The sequence below is a fragment of the Salvelinus sp. IW2-2015 genome, linkage group LG28 (genome assembly GCF_002910315.2).
Source record: "Salvelinus sp. IW2-2015 linkage group LG28, ASM291031v2, whole genome shotgun sequence".
Taxonomy (NCBI): domain Eukaryota; kingdom Metazoa; phylum Chordata; class Actinopteri; order Salmoniformes; family Salmonidae; genus Salvelinus; species Salvelinus sp. IW2-2015.
The window spans coordinates 11,594,512-11,613,433 of NC_036868.1; the positions used below are offsets into that span (position 1 = coordinate 11,594,512).

The following is an 18,922-nucleotide window of genomic DNA, read 5'->3' on the forward strand; positions in this document are numbered from 1 at the left end:
TCACTCTGCAGGGTGAGATGTTTTTCCCCCTGATTGCACACGATTTCATCAGCAGGCCTTTCTGTTTTATCTCAACAGTGGTAGCTGACTGTGCAATGCTGTCAATATAATGACTTTTACTAGTTATGGAGGAATAACGACATGTTAAAATAAAATAATATGTTTCATTTGTCTCTAGTCTGAATGCCTGTACATTTTAATCAAAAGACAGATTACTGTGTAGATCACACATACAGCCATATGTCTGTCTCTTTGTAAAAAAATCTCATAGGATACTGTACTCAACATCCTCATACGAAATGTGTCTTTTCAGCCCTTTATGTGAGCTCAGGGATCAGGCAGCAGTTAAACTGCTTTAGCTTGTCAAAAAGGCTTCTCAGCAGAGGTGTGTGGTTGCCAAGAGAGGAGGGAGGTTAAAATGCATGACATTTCTTCCCGAAAGATCAAGTGCATTACATTTTAAATTTGCAAAAAAAAATCTCCAGATTTGTGGGGCATTTGACAGGCAAAATCAAACAGCGGCATCCGTTGTCATGGATTTCTGTTGTGGCTTTGATTCATGTTTTGAGATGTACATGAATCTGGGAATCATACAATGTCAGTGGTTATATTCCAACCATCATATCAGATATGCTTTGGTCTTACAGTTGTAAAGATAATCTATGAATAATTGGACTAACCATGCCTAAATCAGGCCGCCAGGTGCCAGTCTGTTGAGTGGGCAGTGACTGACCCAGCTGGCACCAGATAATAATGTGGGCACAGCGCTTCACAGGTAATGCAATCCCAAAGGGCAGTAAATCGAGTCTGTATCTTTTATTTCATGTTCACAAAGGTAAACAAAGCACTTTGGCTGCAATCAGCCTGGCATCCTGTGACAGATGAACAGCTCCTGACTGTGGCTTTTCTTATTATTTAATTTGTAATATTATTTTTAATCAAGATCAGCTTTAAAAACATCTTCCTCAGTTTCCTGCCTGTGGACACTCCACTGTGAGTGACGTGACTTGTGTGTCTGCCAGTCCCATTCCCAGGCCAGCAGAGGGAGGGGGCTGTTCAGGAGAGGAGTACTTATGCCCCTTCTGCTCTCCACTCCATGACAGTACAGGTCTGTTGGAAGGGGTCACGCCCCTAGCCTAAAAAGGCAAAGCAGAATACAGCTGGTGTGGCTAGCTCTAAGAATAACCCAGGCAGGGCAGAATAGCCTGTGCTAAGGTTACATTGAAGCCCCCCTCCTGTCCTATATGCTTCCTGATCTACACCCATCATGGGCAGGGAAAACTTTTAGGCTGCATCTGCACCTCTCCTCTGACCAGCCCTGGAACTTTTTTCCTCCTCAACTTTTGCTCTCCCCCTCCTGGACTTTAATTGACCCTCTTCAGAGAACCTACGTGACGGTGACCCTTTGGTATATTTATCCTTTTTCATCTTCAGGGGAATTGAACATCCAGTCCAGACACCAGTTGTAATATCTTTTGGTTGTGGCAGTTCTTCCTTGTAGGGGCTCTGTGCATGGACTCATCCTCGACCATCAGGACTCAAACAGGATTAGTGACGTGGCAGTCCATGTTTTTTTTCTTCTCTACAACCTCGTTGTTGTTTTTTTCCTAAGGGATTAATTGCTGAAATTACATATTCAAACCAGCATGACTGAGCGAGTCGAAGGTACAGTATCGACACAAGTCTAAGTATGTCTTTACATTTTACTTCCTTATTATAGGTAACTTAATTTGTAACATAGCTCAGCATACATTTTGGAACCTGCTCTGTAAAGGAATCTCATGATTGGCGGCTTCTAAAAATACTGGATATCATGTAGCATATCATATTGGCTATTTGCTCTGCAGCCTTGAAACACTTGTGATGATGGCACGACTTTAAGTGTCTTGCACTTAAGGTGCATAATCCACCTCCATTATTACTGTTACAGGGAATCAAACTAATAATTATTTCTGGTGTAACTAGTTTTCCCTCAGTCAGTTCGAGTACCTGGCTCAGATTTTATTTAACCTGAGCCAGGGTGACAAAACTTAAAATTGACCTAGGAAGGGACTATTTTGAGAGCACCCAGGAGAGGATAAAATCAGATCAGTTTTGTTGGCTGACTCTATCTGACTCTATTTCTGTCCTGAGATTAGTTGTCATGGATATCTACTAAGGGTTCCCAAGACAGGGACGTCAACTTCAGGCAGCAATGGGTCATGAGAGAGGGAAAGTAGATGTGTTGGAGCTTCATACATGTTTAACAGCACAGCATATTTGTGTGATGTATTTCATCACTATTCCCTCCACACTACTCCTGGAGTCCAGGATAATACCATACTGTGAATACCATTACTGTAACCCTGACAAACACACTCAAGTGCACATACTACACACACACACACACACACACACACACACACACACACACACACACACACACACACACACACACACACACTGACACTGTTCAAGTCACAGTATGACTTGTGTATTGTTTTTTGTTGAATCAAAGTGAGAGGAAGCCGGACATATGGTGTCTGTCTGCAGAGCCTCTTGAGTCAGCAGTTTGAGGGGACATGGGTACCCAATAATCCCCCTTGGCTGACAACGGGGTGCAGGCCATGGTGAAGAGACCCAACAGGTGGCCTGATCCCACACTGGGCCAGGCTGGACAAATACACATGCACAAGCACATGCACACGCACTCTTCTCTCTCTCTCTCTCTCTCTCTCTCTCTCTCTCTCTCTCTCTCTCTCTCTCTCTCTCTCTCTCTCTCTCTCTCTCTCTCTCTCTCTCTTTCTTTCTTTCTTTCTTTCTCTTTCACACTCACTGACCTACAGTATCAGTCAAACGTTTGGACACACCTACTCATTCAAGGGCTTTTCTTTGTTTTTACTATTTTCTACATTGTAGAATAATATTGAATACATCAAAACTATGAAATAACACATATGGAATCATGTAGTAACCAAAAAAGTCATATTTGAGATTCTTCAAGGTAGCCAACCTTTGCCTTGATGACCGCTTTGCACGCTCTTGGCATTCTCTCAACCAGCTTCATGAGGTAGTCACCTGGAATGCATTTCAATTAACAGGTGTGCCTTGTTAAAAGTTAATTTGTGGAATTTCTTTCCTTCTTAATGCGTTTGAGCCAATCAGTTGTGTTGTGACAAGGTAGGGGTGGTATACAGAAGATAGCCCTATTTGGTAAAATACCAAGTCCATATTATGGCAAGAAGGGCTAAAATAAGCAAAGAGAAACGACAGTCCATCATTACTTTAAGACATGAAGGTCAGCCAATACAGACATTTTCAAGAACTTTGAAAGTTTCTTCCAGTGCAGACGCAAAAACCATCAAGTGCTATGATGAAACTGGCTCTCATAAGGACCGCCACAGGAAAGGAAGACCTAGAGTTATCTCTGCTAGAGAGTAAAAGTTTGTTAGAATTATTAACTGCACCTCAGATTTCAGCACAAATAAATGCTTCACAGAGTTCAAGTAACAGACCCATCTCAACATCAACTGTTCAGAGGACACTGTGTGAATGTGGCCTTCATGGTCGAATTGCTGCAAAGAAACCACTACTAAAGGACACCAAGAAGAAGAAGAGACTTGCTTGGGCCAAGAAACACGAGCAATGGACATTGACCGGTGGAAATCTGTCCTTTGGTCTGATGAGTCCAAATTTGCGATTTTGACTCATCAGACACAGAGTAGGTGATTATCTCCGCATGTGTGATTCCCAGAGTATGTGATTGTCTCCGCATGTGTGATTCCCACCAAGGAGGTGTGATGGTGTGGGGGTGCTTTGCTGATGACACTGTCTGTGATTTATTTTGAATTCAAAGGCACACTTAACCAGCATGGCTGCCACATCATTCTGTAGCGATACATCAGTCCCACTAAGCGCAAACCAGATGGGATATCATTTGTTTTTCAACCGGACAATGACCCAAAACACACCTCCAGGCTGTGTAAGGGCTATTTGACCAAGAAGGAGAGTGATGGAGTGCTGCATCAGATCACCTGGCCTCCACAATCACCTGACCTCAACCCAATTGAGAGTGTTTGGGATGAGTTGGACCGCAGAGTGAAGGAAAAGTAGCCAACAAGTGTTCAGCATATGTGGGAACTCCTTCAAGACTGTTAGAAAAGCATTCCTCATGAAGCTGGTTGAGAGAATGCCAAGAGTGTGCAAAGCTGTCATCAAGGCAAAGGGTGGCTACTTTGAAGAACTTCAAATATAAAATATATTTTGATGTGTTTAACACTTTCTTGCTTACTACATGATTCCATGTGTATTATTTCATAGTTTTGATGTCTTCACTACTATTCTACGATGTAGAAAATAGTAAAAATACAGAAAAACCCTTGAATTAGTAGGTGTGTCCTAACTTTGACTGGTACTGTACATGCATTCATACACATGCGTGCACACAAATCATGATGGCTGGAGCAACATTTCAGTCGGATACTATCTCTGTCATGGGCCGATTCAGAGAAAACACCGGAGACCATGTCGCAAGCCAGGGCTTCTCTCTGATTAGCACCGACCTGATTTCACAGTGTTACAGGAGCATATACAATTTGAGAAAATGAACACTGCATTCTAACTACTGCAGCTGCACAACAATCAATGGCTTGTTCTGACCTAGTCTGCCACATTCTGATAAATCAATGAGTAGCCTTGTCAAATGAATGGCGCACATAAAGGTCATATATTTTGTTTGTAAGGAAGCTCTCTCCATTTAACATCAAATCCACCACGTTACAGAGATTTATATTTATTTGTAGAGATGGGTTTTTCATGGCTAAGTCAAAGATCACAGAGACAACACATTCCATACAAGACATTAGATTGCTTTGACACTGTGCACCATGTATAGTACAATACAATACCTTCACAGTCTAGCTATTCACCTGACAAAAACTTGTCTCAGTGCAGTTTAATCACAAACGAACCCAACCAATCACTTGGTCTTCATGGTTGGTTCAGCATCAGGCCGCCAACCTATCTTTGGTTATTTTCTTCCAGCGCGATCCTCCACCACAACCATGGTCATAGAGAGCAAAAACGGCGAGGCAGGACAGCCCCTAGTCAGGGTGTCTAAGAGGACCGTGACTGATGACCTGTACACCACCTTCAGTTCCCCCATGGCCTGGATCCTGGTCCTAGCCCTGGTCATCACCTGGTCCTGCGTGGCCATCATCATGTTCGACCTGATGGACTACAAGGGCCTCACAGGTAGGTCCTGAACCTGTCCCCCTACTGCTCCCACCCATCATGCACTGGGATGCTACTTCTAGGTCTGTGTTAGGTTAAAGTTTAGACTTGCTCTTTGCATTAGGATTCTAGCTTATTCCTCAAAGGCCTCTGTAGGTTGCAGCTAGACTTCCTCTTTCCTTGGTACTAATTAGGATGAAAAGGGGCTGGTGCTGCTCAGTAGTTTATGTGATGCATCATGCATTGAGTTATCATCCATCTTGGTCATTTAGGCTTTGGTTTTTAATGATGTGGATATAGATTTGGTCCAATTATAAACAGCCCCTCTACTCAGGTTTGTTCATTAATTTAGCCTTAACATTTAGCCTGGGTGAAACAAGGTCATGGATAATGGCTAAGGCAGCCCATGTGGGATGCAGTGAGCTCAGGGAGCATGATAAGGCCCAGTAGCTTGTTGTTTCCAGGCTGGCACTACTTTATCTGAAGTGCCACTGCCCTACCAACGGTGTGCGGGCTCTCAGGGTAGCCGGGAGCTCATTGGCTGGTTACTGATAGGACCGACAGTGACAAAGACAGATAGGGTGTAGCATTGCAGTTTACTGGGCCTGGGAACTATCAGCAGCAGATGTGTTCGGTTACAGTCAACAGTTATCTGAGAGAGGGTGGGCAGAAATAGCCATGCCCCCGTCCCAGTCAAACAGCTTTGAGTGAAAAAGCTTACTTTTGGATGAGTCAAAATATGTACTGGTAGAGACGATTTGAGATGCATTGCTTCAGTCAGTAGGGATGTTATTGTATCACAGACTTGTGATTAATATAGTTCATTACGACTGTTGTAGACGTAATGATGAAATGCTCTGTAGGGATGAATGTATGATGTATTCTTGTATTCTTCTAAGTTGATTTCAGTGTGATTTTGTGGTTTAGCAAAGTTTGACAATGACAATTTTTATTGTTTGAGAGTTTGCTGTTTGCTGACGTGGATCAGTATTTGAGAGAAATTGTCATTGTGTACATGGATTCTTGATCCATTTTCATATTTTCATGTAATATCAATTCACATTCACATTTAATTTGTACATTCTATCAGAAAATTTCATAAGTGTGCACCATTGTAACGTAGATCTGTTCAACTCACAAAACTGTAATTGAAGGCTGACACTGGGGGCTGTGAGTCTAGTCTATCCACCCCAAGTCATTTGGCCTTCACAGAGATCACACCCTTTAGGTTCTCACTAGAGTGCCGTAGCTACGTACCTTCACTCTCATTTCTAATCTAGTTTCCTCCGGGCGCTTGCCCGTCTGTGCGTTTGCTTCCGCTTTGCTACTAACAACCTGCATGCTTTAATTGCTGTTAGGCAGCAATTGTTACACACTCCAGTCAGTGTTGTGGGGGCTTCATGCTGCACATTAATAATGGATAATGTACACATGGTCCATCAAGTGTTGCCTCTGGATCATTCAAGTTTACACAGGTTACGTCTAGTACTAAGTGAGTCTATATACCTTTTCACACTATTATTTCATTAGCACAATCGAAGTAGGCAATTTTGTGATAAAAAAACAGATACAGTATGTTTCCATGCTAATGGCAACTCTGATGCCAACCATAACGGTACAGATAATCTAAGGTCAACCATAACCTCCCTATATGAATGGTTTTGGACTATAGCTTTCATGATAACTCATCTACAGAACTGACTTAATACTAATGTATGATTGAAAAGATATACAGCCCATTTAGAAGTCACCTGATGTGTCATTAAACTACTATTCACCAGTTTTTAGTGTGTAGTTGAACAAAACTTACCATAATAACACCCTAGTGTGGCCTTTTCTGTGACATAGTGTGGCTTTAATATCAATTTCAGTAACATCCATTGCATTAAAGGTATTTGTGTGTCCATGTGTGTGCATGTGTGTTTTCAGTCATTACTTGTAATCCAGTAAAATGTGTTTAGTGTATGAAGTGCTTATTTGTGTGCTGTAACTGTACTAGTGTAAATTGGTTGTAGCATTGCCTGCAGTAGCCTATATAGTTTAGTCAATTATTACATAACCAGACAGCTTTAGAATGTATTGAGTCTGTGTTACAGTAGGTCATGTTTTGTGCCCAGTAAAGCTGCATGGCCTTAGAAAAGCAACGTTTTAAAAAGACCAAGTCCTGTGCTACTTTCCAATGTCTGGATATTGCTTTATTTATTTTACATTTTACCTTTATTTAACTAAGCACGTCAGTTCAGAACAAATTCTTATTTTCATTGACGGCCTAGGAACAGTGGGTTAACTGCCTTTTTCAGGGGCAGATTGACAGATTTTTACCTTGTCAGCTTGGGGATTCGATCTTGCAACCTTTTGGTTACAAGTCCAACGATTGTCGGTGCTATTGTCGGTGCTATTGAATAGAAAGCTGTAAAGATTTTTTAATCTTTCCATAAATAGTTTAAATGTCTTCAATAGCTCAATCTTAACAAAAAAGTTATTTGAGTGTTGCTTGTTTTTTTGTGCAGCTTAAGTAATAGTGCAAAATAGACCACAATTAAAGGACAAAAAAACTATATATTCACCTGAATTCACTATTAGTCTTGACAGGAGCTTTTTAGTCTAAAGTGATTTATTTGACAGGTTTTTTAAGGGCTTATTTCCAGGCAAAATCATCCCATTAAATTGTTTGACAATTGCTCTCATGCATCCGGCCTATGATAACTTACAACTGTCAATTCAGTTGACTTTTCTGTCTCAATTTATACACAATTGCCTTGATGCTAACACCTTCTCCGCTATGTAATCTGGTTTCCGAGCTGGTCACGGGTCCACCTCAGCCACGCTCAAGGTCCTATAACCGCCATCGATAAAAGACAGTACTGTGCAGCCGTCTTCATCGACCTGGCCAAGGCTTTTGACTCTGTCAATCACCGTATTCTTATCGGCAGACTCAACAGCCTTGGTTTCTCTAATGACTGCTTCACCTGGTTCACTAACTACAACACTCTACTCAGCAAATTGTATTCAGTCTATCACAGTGCCATCCGTTTTGTCTCAAAAGCCCCATATACTACCCACCACTGCAACCTGTATGCTCTTGTTGGCAGGTCCTCGCCACATTTTCGTCGCCAAACCTACTGGCTCCAGGCCATCTATAGGTCTTTGCTAGGTAAAGCTCCGCCTTACCTCAGCTCACTGGTCACCATAGCAACACCCACCCGTAGCACGCGCTCCAGCAGGTATATTTCACTGGTCATCCCCAAAGCCAACACCTCCTTTGGCTGCCTTTCCTTCTAGTTCTCTGCTGCCAATGATTGGAACGAATTGCAAAAATCACTGAAGTTGGAGACTTATATCTTCCTCACTAACTTTAAGCGTCAGCTGTCAGAGCAGCTTACCGATCGCTGCAGCTGTACATAGCCCATCTGTAAATAGCCCATCCAACCAACTACCTACCTCATCTCCATATTTGTTTTTGTTTTTATGCTCTTTTGCACACCAGTATTTCTACTTACACATCCTCATCTGCACATATATCACTCCAGTGTAAATTGCTTAATTGCAATTACTTTGCCACTATTGGCCTATTTATTGCCTTACCTTCTTACTTCATTTGCACACACTGTATACAGATTTTTCTATTGTGTTATTGACTGTATGTTTGTTTATCCCATGTGTAACTCTGTGTTATTGTTTTTGTCGCACTGCTTTGCTTTATCTTGGCCAGGTCGCAGTTGTAAACTTCTTCTCAACAGGCCTACCTGGTTAAATACAGGTGAAATAAAATAAATGAATAAAAAATAATCGTACATTAAGACCACATCAGTCTGTGTTGTTAACTGTGTGGTATTAAATAGTGACCATGCAGAACGTCTTTCTCTTTGATTGAGTGCTGCTGTTGAGAAGGAGACACCAATCTGATGTGTTTTAATATTTCTAATTCAATATTGTATGTTGCAGATAAGCCTGCAAGGAGAGATTTAGATTTAATCTACAATGCATAATAATGAGCATTGAATGTGGCCAATACCGATGGTCATCTATGGAGGAATGACCTCCTAAACCATTCCATGCACAATAATGGGAAGAAATTGAGGCTGTGGCCATTTCTACCGACGCCTCTCAGCCTTGTCATAAGTATAAAATAGTATTTATTAAGTGTTAGTAGTCAGACTACAGCTAAACTATACCCTAAACCAATTTCTTAAACGGTAGCCTTATTAATGAAAACAAAGGGGCTACATTGGGGTCACACATCATTAAAATTGGTTTAGGGAAGGGGGGTTAAGGTTGGTTAAAATTATCCCAGGGGATACTGTATGGCACCAGGACAACACATGGAATGGGAGGGTGATAATCACCACACAAAACCATGGCACCATCGATTAACCCTTGAAAGGAAAAAAAATTACTAGAGGACCAAAAATAACAAATATCAAAATCTTAACACTTTTTGGCGTGAGTAGAATTTGTACACGTACAGTATAATGTAAATGTAAATATACCCATATCATATAAACCTTTTAAAAAATTGCCTTTGAAGCCACAATCTTTGACGACATGCTGAATCACAGTAATACTGAAAGCAAGTCTCATGTCCTTGCTTTTAAGAATCATCTGTCAGGACAGGTGGCTACTGCACTTGGTCACCTGTAGGATACTGAGCGGTATCATCTCTCTCTGTGAAGAATGACTGTGTCACTAGACTCCCTCTCATAGACTGGTCCTCTCTGTTCATTTGAACCCCTCACTGTCAGAAAAGAGACTGCCAGAGACATTGGAATTTAGGGGAATAGCTAAATAGTACATGCCACTCATAATTTCATACCAAATATGTATGGTAGTGGACCCAACTGGATATCCAGCAGATTTTTGGAATTATTATTTTATTTTGAAGACAGTAATAAGTGACAGCAAGTCCACTTTTTTTCATACTCATTTCATCGCCATGCACACATTCAGTACTTTCCATTTTTGACACAAAGACATACAGTAACAGGGAAACATGCTAAATTAATTTCAACAAGGTCACAAACTAATTGATATGTAAAACAAAAGGCTGTGTGCCCTGAGACAGAATACAGTGTGATGAGAAAGTATTCATACCCCTTGACTTATTCCACGTTTTGTTGTGTTACAGCCTGAATTCAAAATTGATTAAATTGTTTCTCTCACCCATTTACACACAATACCCCATCATGACAAAGTGAAAACATATTTTTAGACATTTTTGCAAATTTATTGAAAATGAAACACAGAAATATCTCATTACATAAGTATTCACACCCCTGGGTCAGTACTTTGTAGAAGCACTCTTGGCAGCAATTACAGCTGTGAATCATTCTGGGTATGTCTCTAAGAGCTTTCCACACCTGGATTGTGCAACATTTTCAGATGATTCTTTTTGAAATTCTTCAAGCTCTGTCAAATTGGTTGTTGATCATTGCTAGACAACCATTTTCAGGTCTTGCCATAGTTTTAAGTGAAAACTGTAACTCGGCCATTCAGGAACATTTACTGTCTTCTTGGTAAGCAACTCCAGTGTAGATTTGGCCTTGTCCTGCTGAAAGGTGAATTCATCTTTTGAACCAGGTTTTCCTCTAGGATTTTGCCTGTGTTTATTTTTTATCCTGAAAAACTCCCCAGTCCTTAACGATTACAAACATGCCCATAACATGATGCAGCCACCACTATGCTTGAAAATATATATTAGAATTTGTATTCAGGACAAAAAGTTAGTTGCTTTGCCAAATTCTTTGCAGTATTACTTTAGTTCCTTGTTGCAAACAGGATGCATGATTTGGAATATTTTTATTCTGTACAAGCTTCTTTCTTTTCACTCTGTCAATTGGGTTATTATTGTGGAGTAAGTACAATGTTGTTGATCCATCCTCAGTTTTCTCCTATTACAGCCATTAAACTCTCTAACTGTTTTAAAGTCACTATTGGCCACATTGTGAAATCCCTGAGGGGTTTCCTTTCTCTCCGGCAACTGAGGTAGGAAGGATGCCTGTGTCTTTGTAGTGACTAGGTGTATTGATACACCATCCAAAGTGCAATTTATAACTTTTATTTTTACCCGTCTACCAATAGGTGCCCTTTTTTGCAAGGTATTGGAAAACCTCCTGGGTCTTTGTGGTTGAATCCATTCACTGCTCGAATGAGGGGCTTTCAGATAATTGTATGGGTTGGATACAGAGATGAGGTATTGCACACAGAGTGAGTCCCTGCAACTTATTATGTGACTTGTTAAGCCATAACACAGGAGTTGAATACTTATTGACTCAAGACATTTCAGCTTTTCATATATATATTTTTTTTGCGAAAACAAAAATGTTGACATTATGGGGTATTGTGTGTAGGCCAGTGACAAAACATCTACATTTGATCATATGAAATTCAGGCTGTAACACAACAAAATGAGGAAAGACCACTTTCTGAAGGCACTGTATTTGTTTTGCTGGCCTTGGAAATTACGAACCTAGCCATAGCACAGCTATTTAGTGGACAGCAATTGGGTATGACTGCATTTTTAATAAGAATTTGTCCCACCATGACATTTCAATAAAGGGCAACACTCAGTAAATTAAATACTCAACCGACATTTTGTAACAATGAGCAGAGTGTGTTGACTGTGAGGACATTTTATTCCCTTTGATGTGCACCACATAGCCTGGGAGGCGACCAATTGGAGTTGAACCAAGTCTATTGTCATGCCACCACTGCTTCCTTTACAGAGAGAGAGAGAGAGAGAGAGAGAGAGAGAGAGAGAGAGAGAGAGAGAGAGAGAGAGAGAGAGAGAGAGAGAGAGTAATATGTTATTTATTTCTATGTATTTAGTTGAAGTCATCCTTCCAGGAATCAGTGTCGACAGAGAATAGAGATAGAGGGGTTCAAATGCACAAGCGTTGAGGGATATTTGTTCATTTACATGACGTAGGTTGAAGTGCCAATCAAGCAAATGTCACTGAATAATCAGTATTTCATTGGTATGCTTCAAATCATACAAACCACAGCAGTATGGAATAACTGCACATTAGCTTTTGGAACAAATCAATCAAGTCAATAGGATTAAAGAAAAAAGAAAAAAACATGTCAAAGCGAAGTGTTGCTACAGTATGGCAGATTCAATAAAGAGTGAACGACATACTGTGCTCGTTATAGTTACAGCACAGCATTTTGTTGTTCTCTCCCGTTTTTCACACCTATTGCATTATGGGTGTTTACGTTTTTTATGTTGATGTGTTCTCTACACTATGGTCATGTCTATCTTTGTTTCCATTGTGATGAATGTCTTTGTGATGACCTTTATTTCTTCTGTCACCATACTTTGATTGTGAATTGAGTAATTGTGTCTCTGTGCCATTGGTTGTTATGGTAAGACAGTCCGTTTCCTCCTCCCAGAACGCATCACTCTGGAGTTTGTTCTTCTCCCCACATTGATCATTTGCATGTGATGGAGACTGTTCACTGTCCCTGTACCTGTGCCACTGCTTATATACCTCTGCTTTTAACAGGAGTCACCCCACCTCCCGCTGTCAGGAAAGCAATTAAGGAGGCAGGGAGGTCTAGAGGCAAGCCATAATAATATGCTTTTAACTTTGTTGTGATGATTAGAGGCCACTGAGGCCCTTAGTGAGTTTGAGTTTACATACTGTTGCAACTAACTTTAGAGGAGTAGATAAAACAAATGCATATATTTGTTTAAAAATATATATATATATATATTTAAATATAATACAATTTACTATTAACGACTAATATAGCAACTAATTAGTCCATTAACTCATGTCATGATAAATACACTACATGTACAAAGGTATATGGACACCTGCTCGTCGAACATCTTATTCCAAAATCATGGGCATTAATATGGAGTTGGTCCCCCTTTGTTGCTATAACAGCCTCCATTCTTCTTGGAAGGCTTTCCACTAGATGGTGGAACATTGCTGCGGGGCCATGCTTCCATTCAGCCACAAACACATTAGTTACAGTAAGTCTAACACTAATGTTGGGCGATTAGGCCTGGCTCGTAGTCGGCGTTCCATTATATCCCAAAAATGTTTGATGGGGTTGTGGTCAGGGCTCTGTACAGGCCAGTCAAGTTCTTCCACACTGATCTCGACAAACCATTTCTCTATGCTACTCGCTTTGTGCACGGGGGCATTGTCATGCTGAAACAGGAAAGGGCCTTCCCCAAACTGTTGCCACAAATTTGGAAGCACAGAATTCTCTAGAATGTCATTGTATGCTGTAGCATTAAGATTTCCCTTCACTGGAACTAAGGGGCTTAGCACGAACCATGAAAAACAGCCACTGACCATTTTTCCTCCTCCACCAAACTTTACAGTTGGCACTATGCATTTGAGCAGGTATCGTTCTCCTGGCATCTGCCAAACCCAGATTTGTCTATCGGACTGCCAGATGGCGAAGTGTGATTCATCACTCCAGAGAACGCGTTTCCACTGCTCCAGAGTCCAATGGCGGCGAGCTTTACACCACTCAAGCCATTGCTTGGCATTGCACATGGTGATCTTAGGCTTGTGTGCTCGGTAATGGAAACCTATTTCATGAAGCTCCCGACGAACAGTTCTTGTGCTGATGTTGCTTCCAGAGGCAGTTTGAAACTCGGTAGTGAGTGTCGCAACCGAGGACAGACAATTTTTATGCGCTACTCGTTTCAGCACTCGCCAGTTCCATTCTGTGAGCTTGTGTGGACTACCACAGCTGAGCCGTTGTTGCTCCTAGACATTTCCACATCACAATAACAGCACATACAGTTGACCGGGGCAGCTCTAGCGGGGCAGAAATCTGACAAACTGACCTGTTGGAAAGGTGGCATCCTATGACGGTGCCACGTTGAAAGTCACTGTGCTCTTCAGTACGGGCCATTTTACTGCCAATGTTTGTCTATGGAGATTACAGGGCAGTGTGCTCGATTTTATACACCTGTCAGCAACGGGTGTGTCTGAAATAGCCTAATCCACTAATTTCAATACCTTTGATATAGGCATTTAGATATTGTCGATAGCTGTAACGTCCATTTGTTCAGAATTGCATAGAAAATAAATTCCCACTTAAATATTTTCAAGTCCAGGAAACAAAAAGTCCTTTGTTGAATATGGCTATATCAACCGTGTTTCCTTAACCCACTCATGCTAATTCAACACTACTATAGATTATATAACTAATAACCACTCTCTTCTGAATATCCATTATACTGCTTTGATAATTGCTCGCTAATGAACAGTCTAAAGAGCAGTGAGAGTTGTCACTAACACAGTATGCTGGCAGGGGTGTCTGACATGTCCTGTAGTCTGTACTGTAGCATGTTTGCATGTCATTCCTACTGCCTACTGTGTGTCTCTACCTATGACGAAATGGAAATGTATGTCTCATGCTGTTTGCCTGCACAGCACAGACGGACGGACAGACAGACAGACAGACAGACAGACAGACAGACAGACAGACAGACAGACAGACAGACAGACAGACAGACAGACAGACAGACAGACAGACAGACAGACAGACAGACAGACAGACAGACAGACAGACAGACAGACAGACAGACAGACAGACAGACAGACAGACAGACAGACAGACAGACAGACAGACAGACAGACAGACAGACAGACAGGCAGACAGGCAGACAGGCGGTCGTCTCCACAGTGTATACGCCAGCAGAAATTAGAAGTAACCCATTGGACCACCAGAGGACATGTTATACTACATCACATTTTTATAGTCATTTAGTTACAAGCTATTGTTTATAGTCATGTACACATTCATCTTCATATAATTTCTCTGTTTGTTTCTGGGTATGAATTCCGTTGCTGGGATTTGCTTGTTCTCATGCAGTTACCTACATACAGAACATTTGAACGGTGTATGATTCCATTTGACAGATTAAGCACAGCATATTGTTAAATTAATATTTATATTGTCTATAACAGAATGCAGTTTTATACATTGGTAACTAAGTATTCTTTAAATATTCCTTAGTCTAGTTTTGAGTGGAGTGTTTCTAGAAGTGAGTGTGTAAATGTAGGGTAGCTATGTTTTGCGGGGTCTTAACTCACACAGCCTGTTCACCACACTCTCAGGAAGCATTCAGCATATCAGCTCAGATCCCATGAAAGTGGTGAACGAGGCGGTGGAGGAGTCCACTGGCTGGGGCAACCTGCTTCTGACCTTTGCCTCCAACCTGGTAGCACCTGAGGAGGAGGAGGAAATTGAAGGTATACTTCACACATACTACCCCACTAATAGACCAAATAACAGCAACAACAGTAACATAATAAACAGAACATCATGGTATTTCTAAAAGAAAAAGAGCCAGCCCACTTTGATTTGACGAGTCACCTGGCAGGTCATGCCTCATTCAACAACATGGATGCAGGATAAATCTGTCAGACTGAGAACCTGTAGCGCAGCCACTGGCTTATCTCCAAGGCTAGCCTGTGGTCCTCTAAACACTACACAATAATATATATACTGTAAATCACAGTATGTTGAAAGGAGGTCCATACATATCAACCTGAGCCTGTTTATCATATCTCATATTACATGATGTATTGTCATATTAAATACAAGCTCCATCCACATAGAGCTAATAACAGCGTTCCAAACTTCAAACTAAAGAATGGGACACTTTTTTCCAGCCTTTCACACAGAAGAATTTGAAACGGAAGAACAATGTTCTCGACCTGCAGCGTGATACCTTAACTCCTGTACCACATTTGTGTGAAAAAATTAATTTAAGTCAACCACAAATCCTCTCTCTCTCTCTCTCTCATATTAATCCCTTGCTTTTGTATTTTCACCACTCGCTGTCCACCATGCTCACTTAAATATACAGATCTCATCTCCAGGCTTGCTCCACACTCACCACTACAACACACTCAGCAGTGTGTGTTTCCTCACAACAACATCAACACATACAGTTTTACACAATGTTAGCTAGAGGACATCTAAAACAGCCAAGGAGCTTGTCTTCATTCCGTAGCTTAGCCTGCAATTCAGCTGGGTAGTAAGATATATTTCTACCAGCCTTATTGAACCAGGAAGGAACTTGATATCAATAGTCCTTTCCAATGACAACCCAGCGATTTACCAGCTCTTATAACAGGAGCTCTAAGTATACCCCAGTGTGGAGGACAACTACAGTACTACAGTTCAGGGACAAACTTCCTGCGGTACAGTAATGATTTGTGGCAGAGAAGTGAACACACATCAGTGTGATTTGGGAAAGCAAATGTTTATAGTTAATTTAACAGCAGCACCACACGTACAGTTCAGCAGCTGTTATTGAATTACACTACAACAAAATAATGTAAGCAAACGTCACTTAGATTTGACTAATAGTTTTGCTGTGCAATAAAGGGAATGCAGGAGAGTAGCACGAATGTCAGTGCCAATAGTAACTCACTGAAGAAAGCAATGTAGTTGTATTATGTACACACACACACACACACACACACACACACACACACACACACACACACACACACACACACACACACACAGCCCACACCTACACACACACACACACTTAGAGCTGGAGTGAATCAATGAAAACATACAGATGGATTAACTTTATAGTTGTCATCCAGGCAGCTTCTGATGTAATATTGTTGTATTTATAAAACATATCATGTGGTTTGCATCATCAGGATGCATTCAATATTATAGGTAACTTTGATAAGGCAGGTATTTCAGATGATAGTATGGCTCAGTTGGTAGAGCATCGCCAGGGTTATGGGTTCGATTGCCACAGAGGACAAAAATAATAATAATAATAATAAATAATCTGAAAATGTAGGCTCTCACTCTGGATAAGAGAGTCTGCTAAAATGTAAATGTACATTGCTATCTGGTGATCAGCAATACTTTCTGCCTAGGCTGAAAGAGTGAATTACAAGGTACAGTAGTGGTTAAAAACATTTGTTATGAAACAGGCACATTATGCACACATTTTAGTTATCAATACAAAATGCATATAGACATTCATTATGGCAGCATGGGAATACCGCCAAACACATCTACAATATCATCCAAAGGTACAGAAGTCTTTGTCATACAGACTAAAGTTTAACTGAACCCACTGCATCCCTTCTTGACACGCATACACACACACACGCACACACACACACACACGCACACACACACACACACGCACACACACACACGCGCGCGCACGCACACGCACACGCACACGCACACACACATACGGTAACAGTGACCTCTGCTCCCTGTTAAATGATGGAGAGAGTGAGTCTGTGGAGGGATGGAGGGCAAGACAAATGGAGATTATAGGGACAGAGAAAGTAAGAAGAAAGGGTTGTCCCACGGTGGCTATGCATAGCTCAGTGGACTAAATGCAGATAGATGCTGACCTGCCTGGCTGTCTGACAGCTGTCTGTGAGTTACGACTCAAAGGGCAGAGACTATTTCTGTCTTACTGTAGGGTAGACACTTTAACCACTCATACAGGCACAACATAGTGTCCAGGTTTTGTGACGCCATGGCATTGGCACCTTCTTAATACTTCAGATTCATAGCATTAAATAACAAATTATTAAATAAATAAGCTTTAAACGTTATTTGTTGCTTTAATGCATTTATACAACCTGGTAACGTTATCTCTTAGGCTAATATGGTTTGAAAGGACCTCCTTCTCTCTGCAGTAAGAGATACAGTATATTTCAAAACGCACCCCACAACATCAAACACACCCTTCAGAATTAGCATTTTCCTCTCATTTAACTTCTGAGAGAAAAAATAAATCCCAAATGTGAATATCTGCTATTCATAGCTAGAGCCAGTTTAGCACAAACGAGGTGGGTGTATTTTCACATCTCCCTTGAAGAATGGCTGACTCGTCAAATCAAACTGCTCTGCAGAAACTAAACCTGTCTACTGACTTTTGTGGAGTTCACACTTGTTTTCCTCACAAACTTAGCATAACACAAACTTAGCATAACACAGCTGACATGTTAGACATAATTCTGCTACCACTCCCAGGCTCTTTCACAGGAATACATTTCACTAAATCGTCCACCTTTGCTCTGAGATTCATAGTAAACAAATGTACGAGCTGTTGTTGCTGTTGTTGTGTAGCCTACTGCCTCTCATTGAGTTGACTTATACTCTTTAGCGCCTTGGTGATTTTTAAGAGGTAAAAGGAAGCTGCCTGCAGCTGGAGAAGAGCATTACTCCCACTCTGATCCACATTCATAATTGATTCTGCCTTCATCAATGTTTCACTAGATCTATTTTGTTGGTTCCTTTCTTACACTAACATATCCCCCCCAATCTGTTTTTAGGTGAGCTACATCCGGTGAAGAAAAAAGGTTTGTTTTCATGTATCTATCATTTTACCATAGGTTTTTTACTTATTCGTCAATGTTTTATAATAGCTGTTTTCTTCATGCTCTTTATGACATAGATGTTGGTGAAAGGAAAAAATACATATTGTTGAGAAATGCTTCCTGGCAATACCGCTATTGTCAGTCAATGTGAATGCTAGCTCTTCTGCCTGCTACTTCCTGTGCCCTTAAAGGACTCAGCTACAGGTTACTGTGAGGGACGCGAGCTTGGCTTTGCAGCTTAGCAGGCGCTCATATGACCTGAGATAACAATCTCACTCATCCGTCCACTAATGAAGCTTTCGAAGTCAAAGCCTTGTTTCCTTCAGCAAGAGCTTAGACGTGCCGCTTAGTCACTC

At 41.1% G+C, this 18,922-nt stretch overlaps 1 protein-coding gene across 2 annotated transcripts in view; it reads left to right on the forward strand.

The window, feature by feature from the left end:
• Positions 1-1,194: 1,194 nt before the first annotated feature.
• Positions 1,195-18,922, forward strand: part of LOC111954137 (triadin-like) — a 61,027-nt gene continuing 43,299 nt past the window's right edge. The window contains exons 1-5 of one of the 2 annotated variants that reach the window (XM_070435820.1): positions 1,195-1,665; positions 5,023-5,232; positions 12,714-12,770; positions 15,300-15,434; positions 18,522-18,548. In XM_070435820.1, the coding sequence (XP_070291921.1) occupies positions 1,647-1,665; positions 5,023-5,232; positions 12,714-12,770; positions 15,300-15,434; positions 18,522-18,548 (448 nt within the window). In that variant the 5' untranslated portion in view covers positions 1,195-1,646. Of the gene's footprint in view, positions 1,689-5,022; positions 5,233-12,713; positions 12,771-15,299; positions 15,435-18,521; positions 18,549-18,922 lie in introns of both variants that reach the window. The other variant, XM_070435821.1, reaches the window with a different exon arrangement.